Source organism: Periplaneta americana, chromosome 16, assembly GCF_040183065.1.
Source record: "Periplaneta americana isolate PAMFEO1 chromosome 16, P.americana_PAMFEO1_priV1, whole genome shotgun sequence".
NCBI lineage: Eukaryota > Metazoa > Arthropoda > Insecta > Blattodea > Blattidae > Periplaneta > Periplaneta americana.
In genome coordinates this window covers 175,987,655-176,001,533 of record NC_091132.1, presented here as the reverse complement: position 1 = coordinate 176,001,533, position 13,879 = coordinate 175,987,655, and the positions used below count along the sequence as shown (strand labels likewise).

Below are 13,879 nucleotides of genomic sequence, written 5' to 3'. Positions count from 1 at the left end.
ACGAAATTACACTCCTCATCTCCTGACCCCCTAATTCTCCTTCACTTCCTCCTCTAACTGTCACATCTTATATCTTTTATATTTTATATCACAGAAAATATCATTTATTTCCCACATTACTTATATTTTATCTACATTAAATCGACTGCAATGCATACTATACGTTGAAATTACTTACTTAGGTAAGCCTAATTTTTTTTTCGTGAATTATTATCCCAGTGGCATGTTGCTAAGGTGTGTGATTTGAGTGGAAGCTGTGGTGCGTGTCGTAGGAGAGTTGGTCAGGGAGTATTTTGTGAGAGTTGTAGAATGTGATTTCATTATGGAAGTAGTAACACTGCTAGTGATGAGGTTAGTCTGTGTGGTAACTGGTCATGTGAACTCTGTCACTATAAAACATTAGTTGTCAAACAGGAGGAAACCATCACCAGCGGGAACTTTCCAAAATTCAATTGCATATCATTCTGAAACTTATCCGAGACTAATTTTTCTACTCCTACCGTATTTTTACTATTTATTCTCTCACTGTCTTCATGATATATTCTTTTCATTACATGTCTATCTCTTAACTTCTTATACTCTTATATATGTCATAATCTCTTTCCTACCTGATGCTATATATTCCTAACTCTTCTAATTCTTAGTTCTTACTGACATGTAACATGACTAATTCATACACCTCGCTGATTTTGCTATTTACGTCACTTGACTAATTAATTTAATACCTTTACACTATCTTCTTACACTTTACATAATTTAAGGGACTCATAAACTTATCTTCTATTGCTCTACACTTTGTCTTTCATGTCTTTTGTTTTCTTTTTTCACTTCGTCTATTTCCTACTCCACTCGTCCGATACTATTTAGTAGACATCTCCATTTTGTTGAAAACGCCCGAACGAATCCAGTGGAACGAATCATTTATAGAACTTAGAGACAACCACTACCGTGAAATCATCGACTTTATTTGTTAGACAACTACTGTATCTTATCCCTAGTATCACATGCTCATCTGTGCTGATGTACACATTCGTTTGTATTTTTGTGGCAACTTTTTTGTGTTGTGGCGCCCACAGAAATACACACACCGCGCAGATGTGGACTTATTATTGCCAAGCTAGTAAGTCTATCAGAGTATTCCACATTCTGCATATTAACTTATGTTACTCAATTTCCTTTTTTAGTCGTAATGGACGTGATCAAGATGGAACCTGGGTCCGACCCAATGGGTATACAGACAAGTGGTATCGCAGATATAGAAGAGAAGAAGCCTTTATCTGAGGTATATTGAGAGCAATTACTGTTTCTTTTCATTTTATAAATGCGTCATTTATAACTAGGAAACGCATTCCTTTGTAATTAACTGTTTTTTCTTCCACAACATGAAACAGAACTAAAAAAAGTTGAATATTGTGAATGTGAAATTCCAAACGGAATTTTATTTCACATAAAACAAACATACTCACAAAATAGTGAGAATATTTAAATTGAGGAAATATATTACAGACAAAAAAAAGTTGAAGTTTTTTTTTTTTAATTCATAGGATTTTTAGAAGAGCATTTATTTAATTTAAAGCTTAATCAATTATAGGTTATTGAGAATAATATTAACCTATATATTTTATGGTGGATCGTTCTGATCATACTGGATCAAATTGTCATCGAATAAATATATTCTTTTACTCGTTTATGCTGCGATAGAACGCTTTTCAGATAAATTATTTCATGTTGGTTTTGGAATAGCTAGATGTGCACTTGTTGACATCGGTATTAATAAAAATGTGGACGGACTTTATAAATAGTCACGGGCTTTCGTGAACAACGTTTATAGATACTATTTTGTCTAAATATTTTGTAATATTTGTTACAGGAAGGAAATTTATTAGATTTGGACGTCACTAAAATAAAAACTGAATGTATAGACCACAGGTATGACATTAAATCGGAGATAGTATTTGAGGAATCTGCAGTGCCAATTGAGTTTCCCATGCTGAAGAGTGAAGCTGAGGTGAGTGCAGTCTATGAAGTGTGTTGGTCGGTAGTTCTCTCTCAGTTACTTTCTGGCTGATGTAGCTGCTACAGTCATCCTTGTGATAACTTTTACTGTTCAATTTTTAAGTTAATTGTTTTACTAGAACTGTTTAGTTCATTTGAATCATATACCGTACTTGCTGGTAATCCATTAGTGTCAATACGGATGCCCAGATCCTTTGCAAAATGTTTCCATTACTGACTTTACATTAAAGATTCGATGAATTGTACATTTTTACTGCCTGATTTTCATGTATTATTGTGCTCTGTGTCTGTTTTACATAATCTTCTCCTACAGGAAGAGTTTTGTGAGTTGGATCAAGTGAAGGAGGAGGTCAAACTGGAAATAACAGCAGAAGAGAATGAAGTCTCAACTGAGAGGTGAGTGTAATATACGAGTCCCTAGTTTGTTACTGGTTCGATATATAGAACGTCAAGCATTTGTGTTATTATTATTATTATTATTATTATTATTATTATTATTATTATTAATTTCTGATAATACTAGAGATGTTATTACTACCAATAATACTGTATATATTATTATTATTGCTATTATTATTATTATTATTATTAATATAATTTAATTTGTACCATAGTTGTTTATTGAATTGTATCAGAGTCTTGGACTTTTATTGTCCAATGTCTGTTGTCCAGCACATATATATTAATAATTGCATAAAAAATTATTGTTATTACTGTCATTATTGTTGTTATGATTATTATAATTTCTATTACTACTTGATTTTTTTAAAGATAATCTGTACAAAAAGTAACTGAAGGTGAAATTCCATTATCAATTTCTCCTATATTACTTTTCTTACGGGGCTTATATTTCTTCATTTGAAGTCTAGACATTCTTTCCACTAATGACACTTATTATTGTTAGTGTTGCAGTTAGCCATAATAGTGGAGTTGCAAAATTCTGCGAAATTATTCCTGAAGAGTACAACGGCAAGAAATACGATTGTGAGATTTGCGGAATGTCTTTTCTCGAGTTTGCGGGACTCAAAAGCCATTATCACAAGGAATGTCACAAGGAATTCAATGGCGACGTGAATGGAAAGTGTTTTTCACGATCTGGGGATTTCGAAAAGTATTCACGCGTTCACTCAGGCGCGATGCCGTTCAGATGTGACGTTTGTGGAAGGTTCTTTTCAGAGTCAAACGATCTCAAGAGGCATTCACTCGCGCACACAAACGAAAGTTCATTCAGTTGTGATGTGTGTGGAAAGAGGTTTTCACGCTTATATAATCTGGAGAGGCATTCACGCGTGCACTCAGGCGCGAAACCATTCTGTTGCGATGTGTGTGGGAAGAGTTTTTCAAGATCAGAACATCTGAAAAATCATTCAGTGGTGCATACTCGCGAGAAACCATTCAGTTGTTACGTGTGTGGGAAGTGTTTTTCGAAATCGGCACAACTCGAGAGGCATTCACGCGTGCACTCTGGCGCGAAGTCATTCATATGTGACGTGTGTGGAAAGAATTTTGCACGCTTAGGAACTCTGGAGAGTCATTCACGCTCGCACTTGTACTGCGATGTGTGTGGGAAGTGTTTTTCAAGAACTTCAACTCTTAAAAGCCATTCAGTTGTGCACAATAGCGAGAAGCTTTCAGTTGTGACGTTTTTCTCTTTCCAACAATCACCATAAGCATAACTCCTACTCTCACGCGTGAAGCCATTTAGTTGTGACGTGTGCTGAATGAGTTTTTCGCTCTCCGAAAGTTTCAGTATGCTTTCTCGCCTACGAACTGTTGACAGGCCATTCGTTTGTGAATTGTGTGGCAATTGTTGTCAGAGGTATTGAGGTCTGAAGAAACATTCCCGCCAGCACATGGCATGAAGCCAATCAATTGTGATGTGACGTCTCTGTAAAGTGTTCTTCTCTCGCAGAATATCTTATTATGCATTCACGTGTTCACACAGGCGAGAAGCCGTTTAGTTGTGATGTGTGTAGGAAGTGTTTTCCATGCCCGGTGAATCTCCAGATGCTTTTTCTGGAAAACCGTTCAGTTCTGGTGTGTTTCGATTGGATATTTTGCGCTCGGAAAATTTTAGTGTCTATTCACGTATGCATACATAAGAGATACTGTTGAGTTGTCATGTGTGTGGAATGCCATTTTTTATTGCCCGCACATCTTAATATACATTCAAGCGTGTACATGGTTATATTTCGTAACATATATTGAAATATCATGTACTTTAATCACTGTTTTGTTTTATTATGCTAGCTTTAACCCATTTGATCCCAAGGCACTTTCAATAATTGGAATATAAATATTTCAGAATTTATATTAACCCATTTAGCCCAAATAATTTTTTTATTATTAATGGTGTTTCTTATATATTCCTACTTATTGACACATAAGAAACAAAAGATGATTATTGGTCCTCTCAAATCATTTACGCCGTAAATAATGCATGTTTCCATTTGGGAACAGTGGGAGTAAAGGGGTTAAAGTGTTTTTTAGCAAGAAACAGTTTGTTCTTAATATCTATAATAAATTGACCAGCTTTTATGAATGAGGTAATTTTTAGTCCTTTGACTTTTATTGTAATTTTAATTTCAATACTAATTATAATTAGGCCATTCTCTATCTGATGTTTTTCCAATTCACTGCGGGCTTATCACGGGCTATCACCTTTACTTTTTAACTTCGATCTAGAATATGCCATTAGGATTGTTCTGGATAACAGAGAGGGTTTGGAATTGAACGGGATACATCAGCTCCTAGTCTATGCGGATGACGTGAATATGTTAGGAGAAAATTCACACACGATTAGGGAAAACGCGGAAATTCTACTTTAAGCAAGTAAAAAGATAGGGTTCGAAGTAAATCCCAAAATGACTAAGTATTTGATTATGTCGCGTGATCAGAACATTGTACGTAATGGAACTATAAAAGTTGGAGATTTACCCTTCGAAGATGTGGAAAAATTCAAATATCTTGGAGCAACAGTAACAAATATAAATGACACTCGGGAGGAAATTAAACGCAGTAGAAATATGGGAAATGCTTGTTATTATTCTGTTGAGAAGCTTTTGTCATCTAGTCTGCTGTCAAAAAATCTGAAAGTCAGAATTTATCAAACAGTTATATTACCGGTTGTTCTGTATGGCTGTGAAACTCGGACTCTTCACTTTGATAGAGGAACAGAGATTGTGGGTTTTTGAGAACAAGGTTCTTAGGAGAATATTTGGGGCTAAGAGGGATGAAGTTACAGGAGAATGGAGAAAGTTACACAACGCAGAACTGCACGCATTGCATCCTTCACCTAACATAATTAGGAAGATTAAATCCAGACGTTTGAGATGGGCAGGGCATGTAGCACGTATGGGCGAATCCAGAAATGCATATAGAGTGTTAGTTGGGAGGCCGAGACGTAGATCGGAGGATAATATTAAAATGGATTTGAGGGATTTGGGATATGATGGTTGAGACTGGATTAATCTTGCTCAGGATAGGGACCAATGGCGAGCTTATGTGAGAGCGGCAATGAACCTCCGGGTTCCTTAAAAGCCAGTAAGTAGGTAAGTATTGTAATTATAATTTTTATTGTATTCTTAATATTGTAATTGTAATCCCCTGGTAGGGGGGAAGAGATAGCCTGATGGCCTTATCTCTACCAAGTTAAATAAATACTATACTATAATGTTGATGAGCGAGAAGGCATATAGTTGGATCTTGTGTGGAAGGTCTTTCTCTGCTGAGAGGTATCTCGGCTTTTACGCTTACCTCCTAGTGAGAACTGATTGAATTGTCAAGTTTGGTTTAATTTGATTGAATGGGGGAAGTGTTAAATGTGATGCTTTTGGGTAGAACTATACATAGTGGAATAGTCTAGAAACTTAGCAATCCATTCTCACAAACAAATAACCGTACTAGTTAAATGACTGGGAAAAACTTGCGTATTATAGTCACTTGAAATGGGAAAATCTTGCGTATTATAGTCATTTGAAAATGTAGGTTTGTTTACACAAGCGAGAAACATTTCGAGAGCCATATCTGTCAACACGTGCGAGTAATACATTACTTTGGACACGAGGATTCGGGTACAAGCACTCCAGAATCCATTCTATTTGTAGGGTATGGCTATTGTTTTGTAGTCACAGCACAGTTCCGGAAATTCTCTGTTACTGGTAATAGCGATTTTATCCGAGAATTTTTGCGCGTTCAATAATATTAACGAAAGTTAAGGGCATTTATTCTTGGAAAACTACACTGACTGAATTGCACCTTAAGTATAAAATACTTACGGACAATAACCTTGTGTTTGGCACGAAGTTCTTTGGATCCCAGTTGTGTTGTCCTTGAAGTTAATCTTCTGATCTTAACTCGTTTCCACTCCACAGCTGTCACATATACGTACCTACGTCACATCCGCTATGAGTCACGTATCGGTCAGAGATGGCGCTTCCTCGCAACTTCGATTTTGAAACTAATGAGAGTTGGAACCAGTGACAAACATCTGACGGTAACAAGATCACAGGTTTATAAGTTACACCTCACTGCTATTGTGGAAAGAATTGTCTGGATCCAGGTTACTTACAATGGCATGCACGCATACATACTGGGGAGATGTAATCCATTTGAGGTATTATTGTTATCATTATTACACTGATATGCATTTAAAAAACATTTCTGCTACAATTACTTGTTCTAGTTAACTGAAGTGCCCCGAATCCAAATCTGTATTCATATTTTCATTACCACGCTAGATTTTCTCTAATTTTGAAAATGAAAGTGAAAAAATGTGAATGTTGATAAATATCATGAGTAAAAAATAAATTCAGTACAATAATTTAAGTTGTAACATACCGTTTAGGTACTGATAATAGTTAGTTCCGGGCTTTGTTCACATTTTTTTGTCACGCCAGAATTTTCTTTAAACTTTTGGAAATAAGGACGAAAAATTCAGAATTTTAACAAGAATATAAAAAAAAAGTCAAATACTGTACTGAATAATAGTTTTAAAACATATTGTACCGTAATATAGCATTGGAGATTATAAAATTATTTATGAACCCCTATAGTATTAATAAAAATTGTTACCAGTAATAAAAATTAGTTTATATATTTAATATAATAATATTATATTTTATTAATTCCTATAAATTATTAATAATTCTTTGGTCGGCGAAAAAGGGACGTAAGTCAAAAAAAAAAAACGAATTCTTTCTTAAGTGACTTTTTTTTTTACTCTTAACTAAATATAAGTATAATAATGAAATTCAAGTATGTTGGTCAACGTGACACCAATTTCAATGTAACATACAAGAAATGTTATCATTTCAAATATTAGAAAAAAATACTTTACTTACGTGATGAGGTACAACAGGAAAATCGTCTTTTTGTAATTATGTGCATTTTTCCCCACGACCAAAATATTTGTATACTCCTTCAGATGTTCAAAATGTCGCATGAATTGCACCGTTTTGTTGCCCTCTGGGGGATCCCTCTTTATGCATCATCAATAATTCGCCAATATTGCTTTATTTTATTTGTCCTGGTACCATATTTCCATGTTTATCAAATTCTGATCAAATTAGAATGCAATCAATATATCTGTGCGATTCTTTCCCGGATTCCTTACTTCTGCAATTCTTATCTTTGGCGGTGTACTACAACAAGAAGATATTTTATTGCACTAATGAAGACATGTTCTGTTCACAAAGTAAACACACATTTAAGGCTTATACCTACCAGTTTCAAGAATTTACACACGAATAAATATGGAAATGAAGTGAATTTCTTTTTCAATTTTTTCCTAGCGGTAATGAACAAAATAAGAAATTTAGGTTTTATATTGTTTTGTAACATTGTAGTTATGCCATTATGTCTAAATTACCAGCTTTAACTTAATAATACCGTAATAATAATAGTAATAATAATAATAATAACAACAACATAATTTATCTAAGGGTATACACTAATTTCAGTATTTAGACGGTTTCATGAGCACGAAGGACATTTTAATTGCTACTTTGCTCTGTATTTTACAGAATGTTTACTTTAACCCACATTATCCAGATTTCATTTTCATCACTTCTGCTCTGAACGGCTCAAATTATGAAATTGCTTTATTTACGATATTCCCAATGCTCTGCATATAGCAACGTAATCAAATATATACTAGACATTTACCTGCCGCTACAAGACAGCAATTTGGAGGATCTGTAGCTCATTATAGGCGTATTGAGACACTCCTTACTCTAAGTAAATCGACCTCAAATTGATTATATTCGTTTCCTTTCTTTCTTTTCCTGGACTCTTCTTCTGAAATACATCAAAGTATTTTAGAAAATGATACTGTCAACGTTCCCATAAGAACAGACAGAAACTGTGAATTTCGTCCCCCAATATACTATGCTCTGCTCCTACTGCTAATGGCAAACCTAAACTTACAGTCAGAAAAATCTCCTTCCTCAGAAGTTGTATCCACTCCTGATTTACAGCCGAATGCAGCATTTCTCCAAAACAATAGTAAAATTCAAGAGACATTTTATTGAAAGAAGTTCTTCTTTCGCCTAAACATCCATTCGCCACATTAATTGGAAGAGAGATAGATGCAATTCAAGAGTGGTAATACTATGGAAGTAACACGTCACGTGTTTTTACAGCATTTGTATATAGCCGTAGACGAATTGAGTTGAAAGAAAGGAAAAGGAAGAAAAAACTTAATAATGCAACAGAGTTTGGTGCTGAGTAAAACGGAGTATGTAAACTCCAAGCCTGTTCACCACTTGTCTCAGTGTGGTTTCACTGCTCTACTGAAAAAAAAAAAAAAAAGTTGAAGGGGAAACAGCCGAAAACAGACGTGACGCAATAGCTACCACATAACAGAGGGGGTGGGGAAGTCGTTAGAGAAGCTGAGTTAAGGATCACAAGAAGAAACGCCGGAAGATGTAAGTCTGCACATTGGAAAGGTACTTTGTCCCTTCACAGTGCCAGTGGAGTCCAGTAAACTCGCTCATATGACAAGTGTGACGTTATAAGGCTGAGTCAAGACCGCCAGAAGAAACGCCTGGATTTGTAAGTCTGAAATGTAAAAGTCCCCTTTGCGAATAAAGTCGAGTCACTGGCTCAAGTAGCAAGGTAATATACAAAGCTAAGCCAGTGAATCTAGGTCGAAAATTGTTTGTAAAATCAACGGAATCTTTATGGGTAAAGGAATGTAGGTTCGTGGCCAATTACTTATAGGGCTCATCCCGATATTTGTTTTAGAGGTTTAGGAAAACCTTACGCAGGATAAATTTGTATACAAGTATTATGTATCCAGTTTACAATGTTGACATTACTGGTCGTAAGTAATCCAGAAACCAATGTGTCACGGTCTTCTATGTGAGTTCCTATCAAGGTTTCTTAATTACTCTTTGTAAGAAATATACTAATATAAATTTGCCGTATCTAGTCTTATTATTCTATGCTAATTTTGTCCTTCACGAGTGCTTAAAGTTGACAGCTGAAAACAGGTATGTAAATGTGATTTTTTTCAATTTAGCAGTGGGTAATATACTATTGCATTGTATTCCACAAAATGCTAGAGGAAACGACGTCCAAAAACTTTCCTGCATAGCTTACAATCAATTGTGCTGTACATCGACTTCTTCTTTGCATATTACTGTAAGAAAAGAGGCACAGGTACATATTTACATTTAAAACGTGTAATTAATTATTCTATAAGGTGCAGATTTTTTGTTACACTTATTCTCTTTGTATTATACTCTTACCAGTGTAAAATTTCGTATAAATTTTAGTTATTCCGTAACGTTCAGATTATTTATTACATGTATCCTCTCTGTTTTAAACGCTTACGGTAAATATTATTCATGTTTGTTTCTTATATTCAAAAAATTATTTTTATGAGCCATGTCAATTATTATGGAGCACGGCGATATTAAATTGTACCACACATTTGTCATAGAACCGCACAGTGATTACGTTCGAACCAGCAGATTGCATGTGAAACTTTGTGATAAACTATGTCGTCTATCGTAGGGCTTGTTTTGTAAAACAGTTACCGTAAGTTTTCCATACACTCGCATGTTCATCTACACTTTCCTTTGTTTTTGTGTTAATTAGTGCTGTATATGTTCGCGCTCGCATACACAGAAATACTCACTCTGCGCAGATGTAGAATGATTACTTACAAAACCAGTAAGTCTATCCCAATCGCTTACATTCCGCAGGTTAAGTTATCTAATTTTCTTTTTCAGTTGTAATGGATGACTTGATGAAGATGGAACCTGACTCCGACCCACTTGATATACAAACAAGTGACAACGCAGATGCAGAAGAGGGGAAGCTTTTATCTGAGGTATATTGAAAGCAATTACTTTTTTTCCTTCTAAATACATCATATATAACTGGCGAGCATATACCAATGTAACTAATTATTTTTCTTGAACGTGATGAAATACAAATAACTAAGTTGAAACTTGTGAATGCGATATAAGTACCAATCGTAAATATATAATTTTATTTCACATCAAAACATATTTTCTCTGTTATCAATATATAAATCTAAGAGTTTTTGTAATTGCATCTATTTATACAACAACTTTGAAGCATTTTAAAACTGAATCAGTTATATCATGTAGTATAACATTAACCTTTGTTTTGTATTCTGCATCCTTGTGGTCATCTGTAGACGTCGGCCAGATGTCTCAATTGTGGAATAAGTTAATATACTGTATTCTGTATGGATGAAGTATTTTCTTAGTTGTCTGTCCAATATGTATCGTGTTACATAACAGTACCTATTGCCTCAAGGTCAGAGAATTACTAAACAGCATATCAGTGTTATTAAAGGGTCAATTAACGTCAACAAGAACGAGGGATCTTGCAAGGTATAATTTCTAGAAGTGTTTATTTTTGCTGAAATATATAACCGATAAGATCTCACTTATAAAATAGCATCTTCACTACAATTTTAATGCAATGTATTTTTTCACAACATGTCTGTAATTATCAATGTCCGAAGATGCCATACTGAATGGCGAAAACGTTAACAGTTTTAAAAGTATAATGTAAATTTATAATTGCAATAATTTACATTAAAATAAGTTATAAGATTGAATACAATTCTCTTTTAATTAATACCTTTGTACGTTGCGTTGCAAGTTTTTAAAATTGATACACATGCATTCGTTGACATAATTATTAATAATAGTGTGGACGGACTTTATAAATAGTCACGGAATTATCGTGTAGGCCTACAGCTTTATATCATGTATTGCTCATTTAGTTTTCTTCTTTATTTCCCAGGAAGGAAATTTATTAGACTTTCATTTCACTGCAATAAAAGAAGAATGTATAGACCACAGATATGATGTGAAATCAGAGATGACTTCTGAGGAAGTTGAAGTGTCAGTAGACTTTCCAATCGTGAAGAGTGAAGCTGAGGTGAGTGCAGTTAATGAAGTGTGTTGGTCGGTAGTTCTCTCTCTGTTATTTACTGACTACAGGCAAGTGACCAGGGGATACGATGATGGTTGCTTTCATCCTTTAAATTTCTTCATCCTGTAGTCAGTCGTAAACCTTCGATACTTCATTTTTGTCGTAGACCCTGCAGTGTTCAGTGTTCCGTAAACCATAATAATTTTGTTTTTTACATCGCCACTGATAAAATTTTTAACCGTCCGAGTTTTAGTTTAATTTAATTTGCCTTAATCCACAAATGCCTGACAGATCCTCACATTCTTCATAACATTTTTCCATTACCCGCTTTACCCTATACATTGGATCAGTTGCCGACATCTATCTGGTTCACACCTGTGAGCATCTTGGAATGTGGTTAGCAAGAAAACTGACCTATAAATAATGTTTTCCACCTTTAGTTAGTGGACCTTTAAAGTTAGTCATAGTCGGGTTGCAAAAGGGAAATTAACGGGCCACTAGTAATTGGATCGTTAACCTAACACATTTGGATTTCACAAGTGACGTAATAGGACGTGAATGAATAAAAAGTGAACATCGGCTACTAGACTGATGTGAGGCATTGCTTTTATTGTTGTCAAAATTTGCAGTAAATATAGACAAATACGAACCAGAAAGATATGAGGAACAGATGTTTCAGTGAGGAAGATAAATATGCCAAATTTTTTATTAGAAGTAGCACATGAGTGCATTAATTTGATAGAAAATAGAAAGACAGTCTACAGAGCAGATAAATTCTTCCTCAGACGAAGCCCACACCTGTGGAGTAACGGTCAGCGCGTCTGGCTGCGAAACTGGGTGGCCCGGTTTCGATTCCCAGTCGGGGCAAGTTACCTGGTTGAGGTTTTTTTCTGGGGTTTTCCCTCAACCCAATATGAGCAAATGCTGGGTAACTTTTCGGTGTTGGACCCCGGACTCCAGTGTTGCCAACAGGACGGAAATTCCGTCAAAACTGACGGAATTTGAAAATAACGGACGGGAAAAGAATGGCTCTGACGGGTGACGGATTTTCTGGCGGAAATTATGATTTATATAGTCTTTTGACTTTTTTTAGGTTCTGTCATTTTATTTGTATAATTTTGGGGGGATTGAACTGTGCCGTACCGTGTTAAAGAATCCCCTGTTTCAGATTCTCTCATAGTAAACAAGTCAGAGGTTAACGAATTAATATTTTAATCAACGTAGGTAATTAAGTTGTGTTAAAATTTGCTTTTTATTTGTATATAGATATATTGAATGGGTTTTATTTATTGATTGTTTTTTAATTTTGACGGTTTCTGACGGATTTCCCGGTGTTATACTGATGGGGGATACAATTAAAGTGTTGGCAACACTGCCGGACTCATTTCACCGGCATTATCACCTTCATCTCATTCAGACGCTAAATAACCCTAGAAGTTGATAAAGCGTCGTAAAATAACCTACTAAAATAAAAAAAAAATCCTCAGACGATATAGAGACCTTAATAAAGCAATAAATAGTAACGTCGCTGTTCGAAGAATTAATGAATTAAGAATAAGTATATAAATAATTAATCAAATTATTGTATATCGATAGCTAAGCAGAGATACCTCGATTTACAAAAATGGTAATTTAGTTTAACTACATTTGTATTATTTAGATTCATGGTATTATTATTGTGTTCACAAAATTGGACAGTGTACTGATATTTTTTTCTCGAATAGAAGATCTTGCAAAGCAGAAACATATGTAAGAAGTTTGTCTATTTTGAGAAAAGAATTTTGAAGTTTATTTTTATTTTACATGCGAATGTACTGATCCGAGATATCACGTTTTAGCCATCAATATGCAATATTATAATATTTTGTATATAGGCCTATTGCGCAAAATATCGCATGCTTGAACCTAACACAGGTGACATTATAATGAATAAAATATACTAAATTATTCGCCAATACACAAAATGTACCTAAGATGGCTGTCTAACAGAGGAATAAATATTATTATAGGAGGGAATTCAGATCTCTAAGTGCTCAAATAATCATATTTTAACTCCCCATTACATTTAAACGGTAGCTGTCACAAACATAATTTTGTACATGATTAATATGTACGACAAAACAGTTGAATGTACAATTTTTAACAAATTTAGAGATATGAATGTTTTCGTCATAATTAATTGCATGGAATTACCCAACTGCCTTCTTGCACCCCACCATCATTATCATTTACAATTTCAATTAACTCGGTGTTTGTGCAAAATGTACTTAATACACGATATTTTTTTTTTAATTGCAATAATTTCTTGTTTGCAATTCTTTTGTATTTTATTTATTCAGATCATGGTTTTGCTAAGAAAGCTTATACTCTATATTGCATTGGGTAGGATTTTTATTTAAATCTCTGGAGTGTATAAACTACCATGCATTAATAGTTCATCTGT

General features: G+C 34.5%; 2 protein-coding genes across 8 annotated transcripts in view; both read left to right on the top strand.

Annotated features, from left to right (window-relative positions):
* Positions 1 to 4,580, top strand: part of LOC138692023 (zinc finger protein 235-like) — a 40,705-nt gene extending 36,125 nt beyond the window's left edge. The window contains exons 2-5 of one of the 2 annotated variants that reach the window (XM_069814823.1): positions 1,185 to 1,282; positions 1,871 to 2,008; positions 2,330 to 2,412; positions 2,921 to 4,579. In XM_069814823.1, coding sequence (XP_069670924.1) covers positions 1,190 to 1,282; positions 1,871 to 2,008; positions 2,330 to 2,412; positions 2,921 to 3,686 — 1,080 coding nt within the window. In that variant the 5' untranslated portion in view covers positions 1,185 to 1,189 and the 3' untranslated portion in view covers positions 3,687 to 4,579. Of the gene's footprint in view, positions 1 to 1,184; positions 1,283 to 1,870; positions 2,009 to 2,329; positions 2,413 to 2,920 lie in introns of both variants that reach the window. The other variant, XM_069814822.1, reaches the window with a different exon arrangement.
* Positions 4,581 to 9,375: 4,795 nt separating this feature from the next.
* LOC138692019 (gastrula zinc finger protein XlCGF26.1-like) overlaps positions 9,376 to 13,879 on the top strand; it is a 94,588-nt gene continuing 90,084 nt past the window's right edge. For 3 of the 6 annotated variants that reach the window (XM_069814804.1, XM_069814813.1, XM_069814802.1), the window contains exons 1-3: positions 9,376 to 9,509; positions 10,254 to 10,354; positions 11,305 to 11,442. In XM_069814804.1, the coding sequence (XP_069670905.1) occupies positions 10,259 to 10,354; positions 11,305 to 11,442 (234 nt within the window). In that variant the 5' untranslated portion in view covers positions 9,376 to 9,509; positions 10,254 to 10,258. Of the gene's footprint in view, positions 9,510 to 10,253; positions 10,355 to 11,304; positions 11,443 to 13,879 lie in introns of those variants that run through there. The other 3 variants (XM_069814811.1, XM_069814812.1, XM_069814801.1) reach the window with 1 other exon arrangement.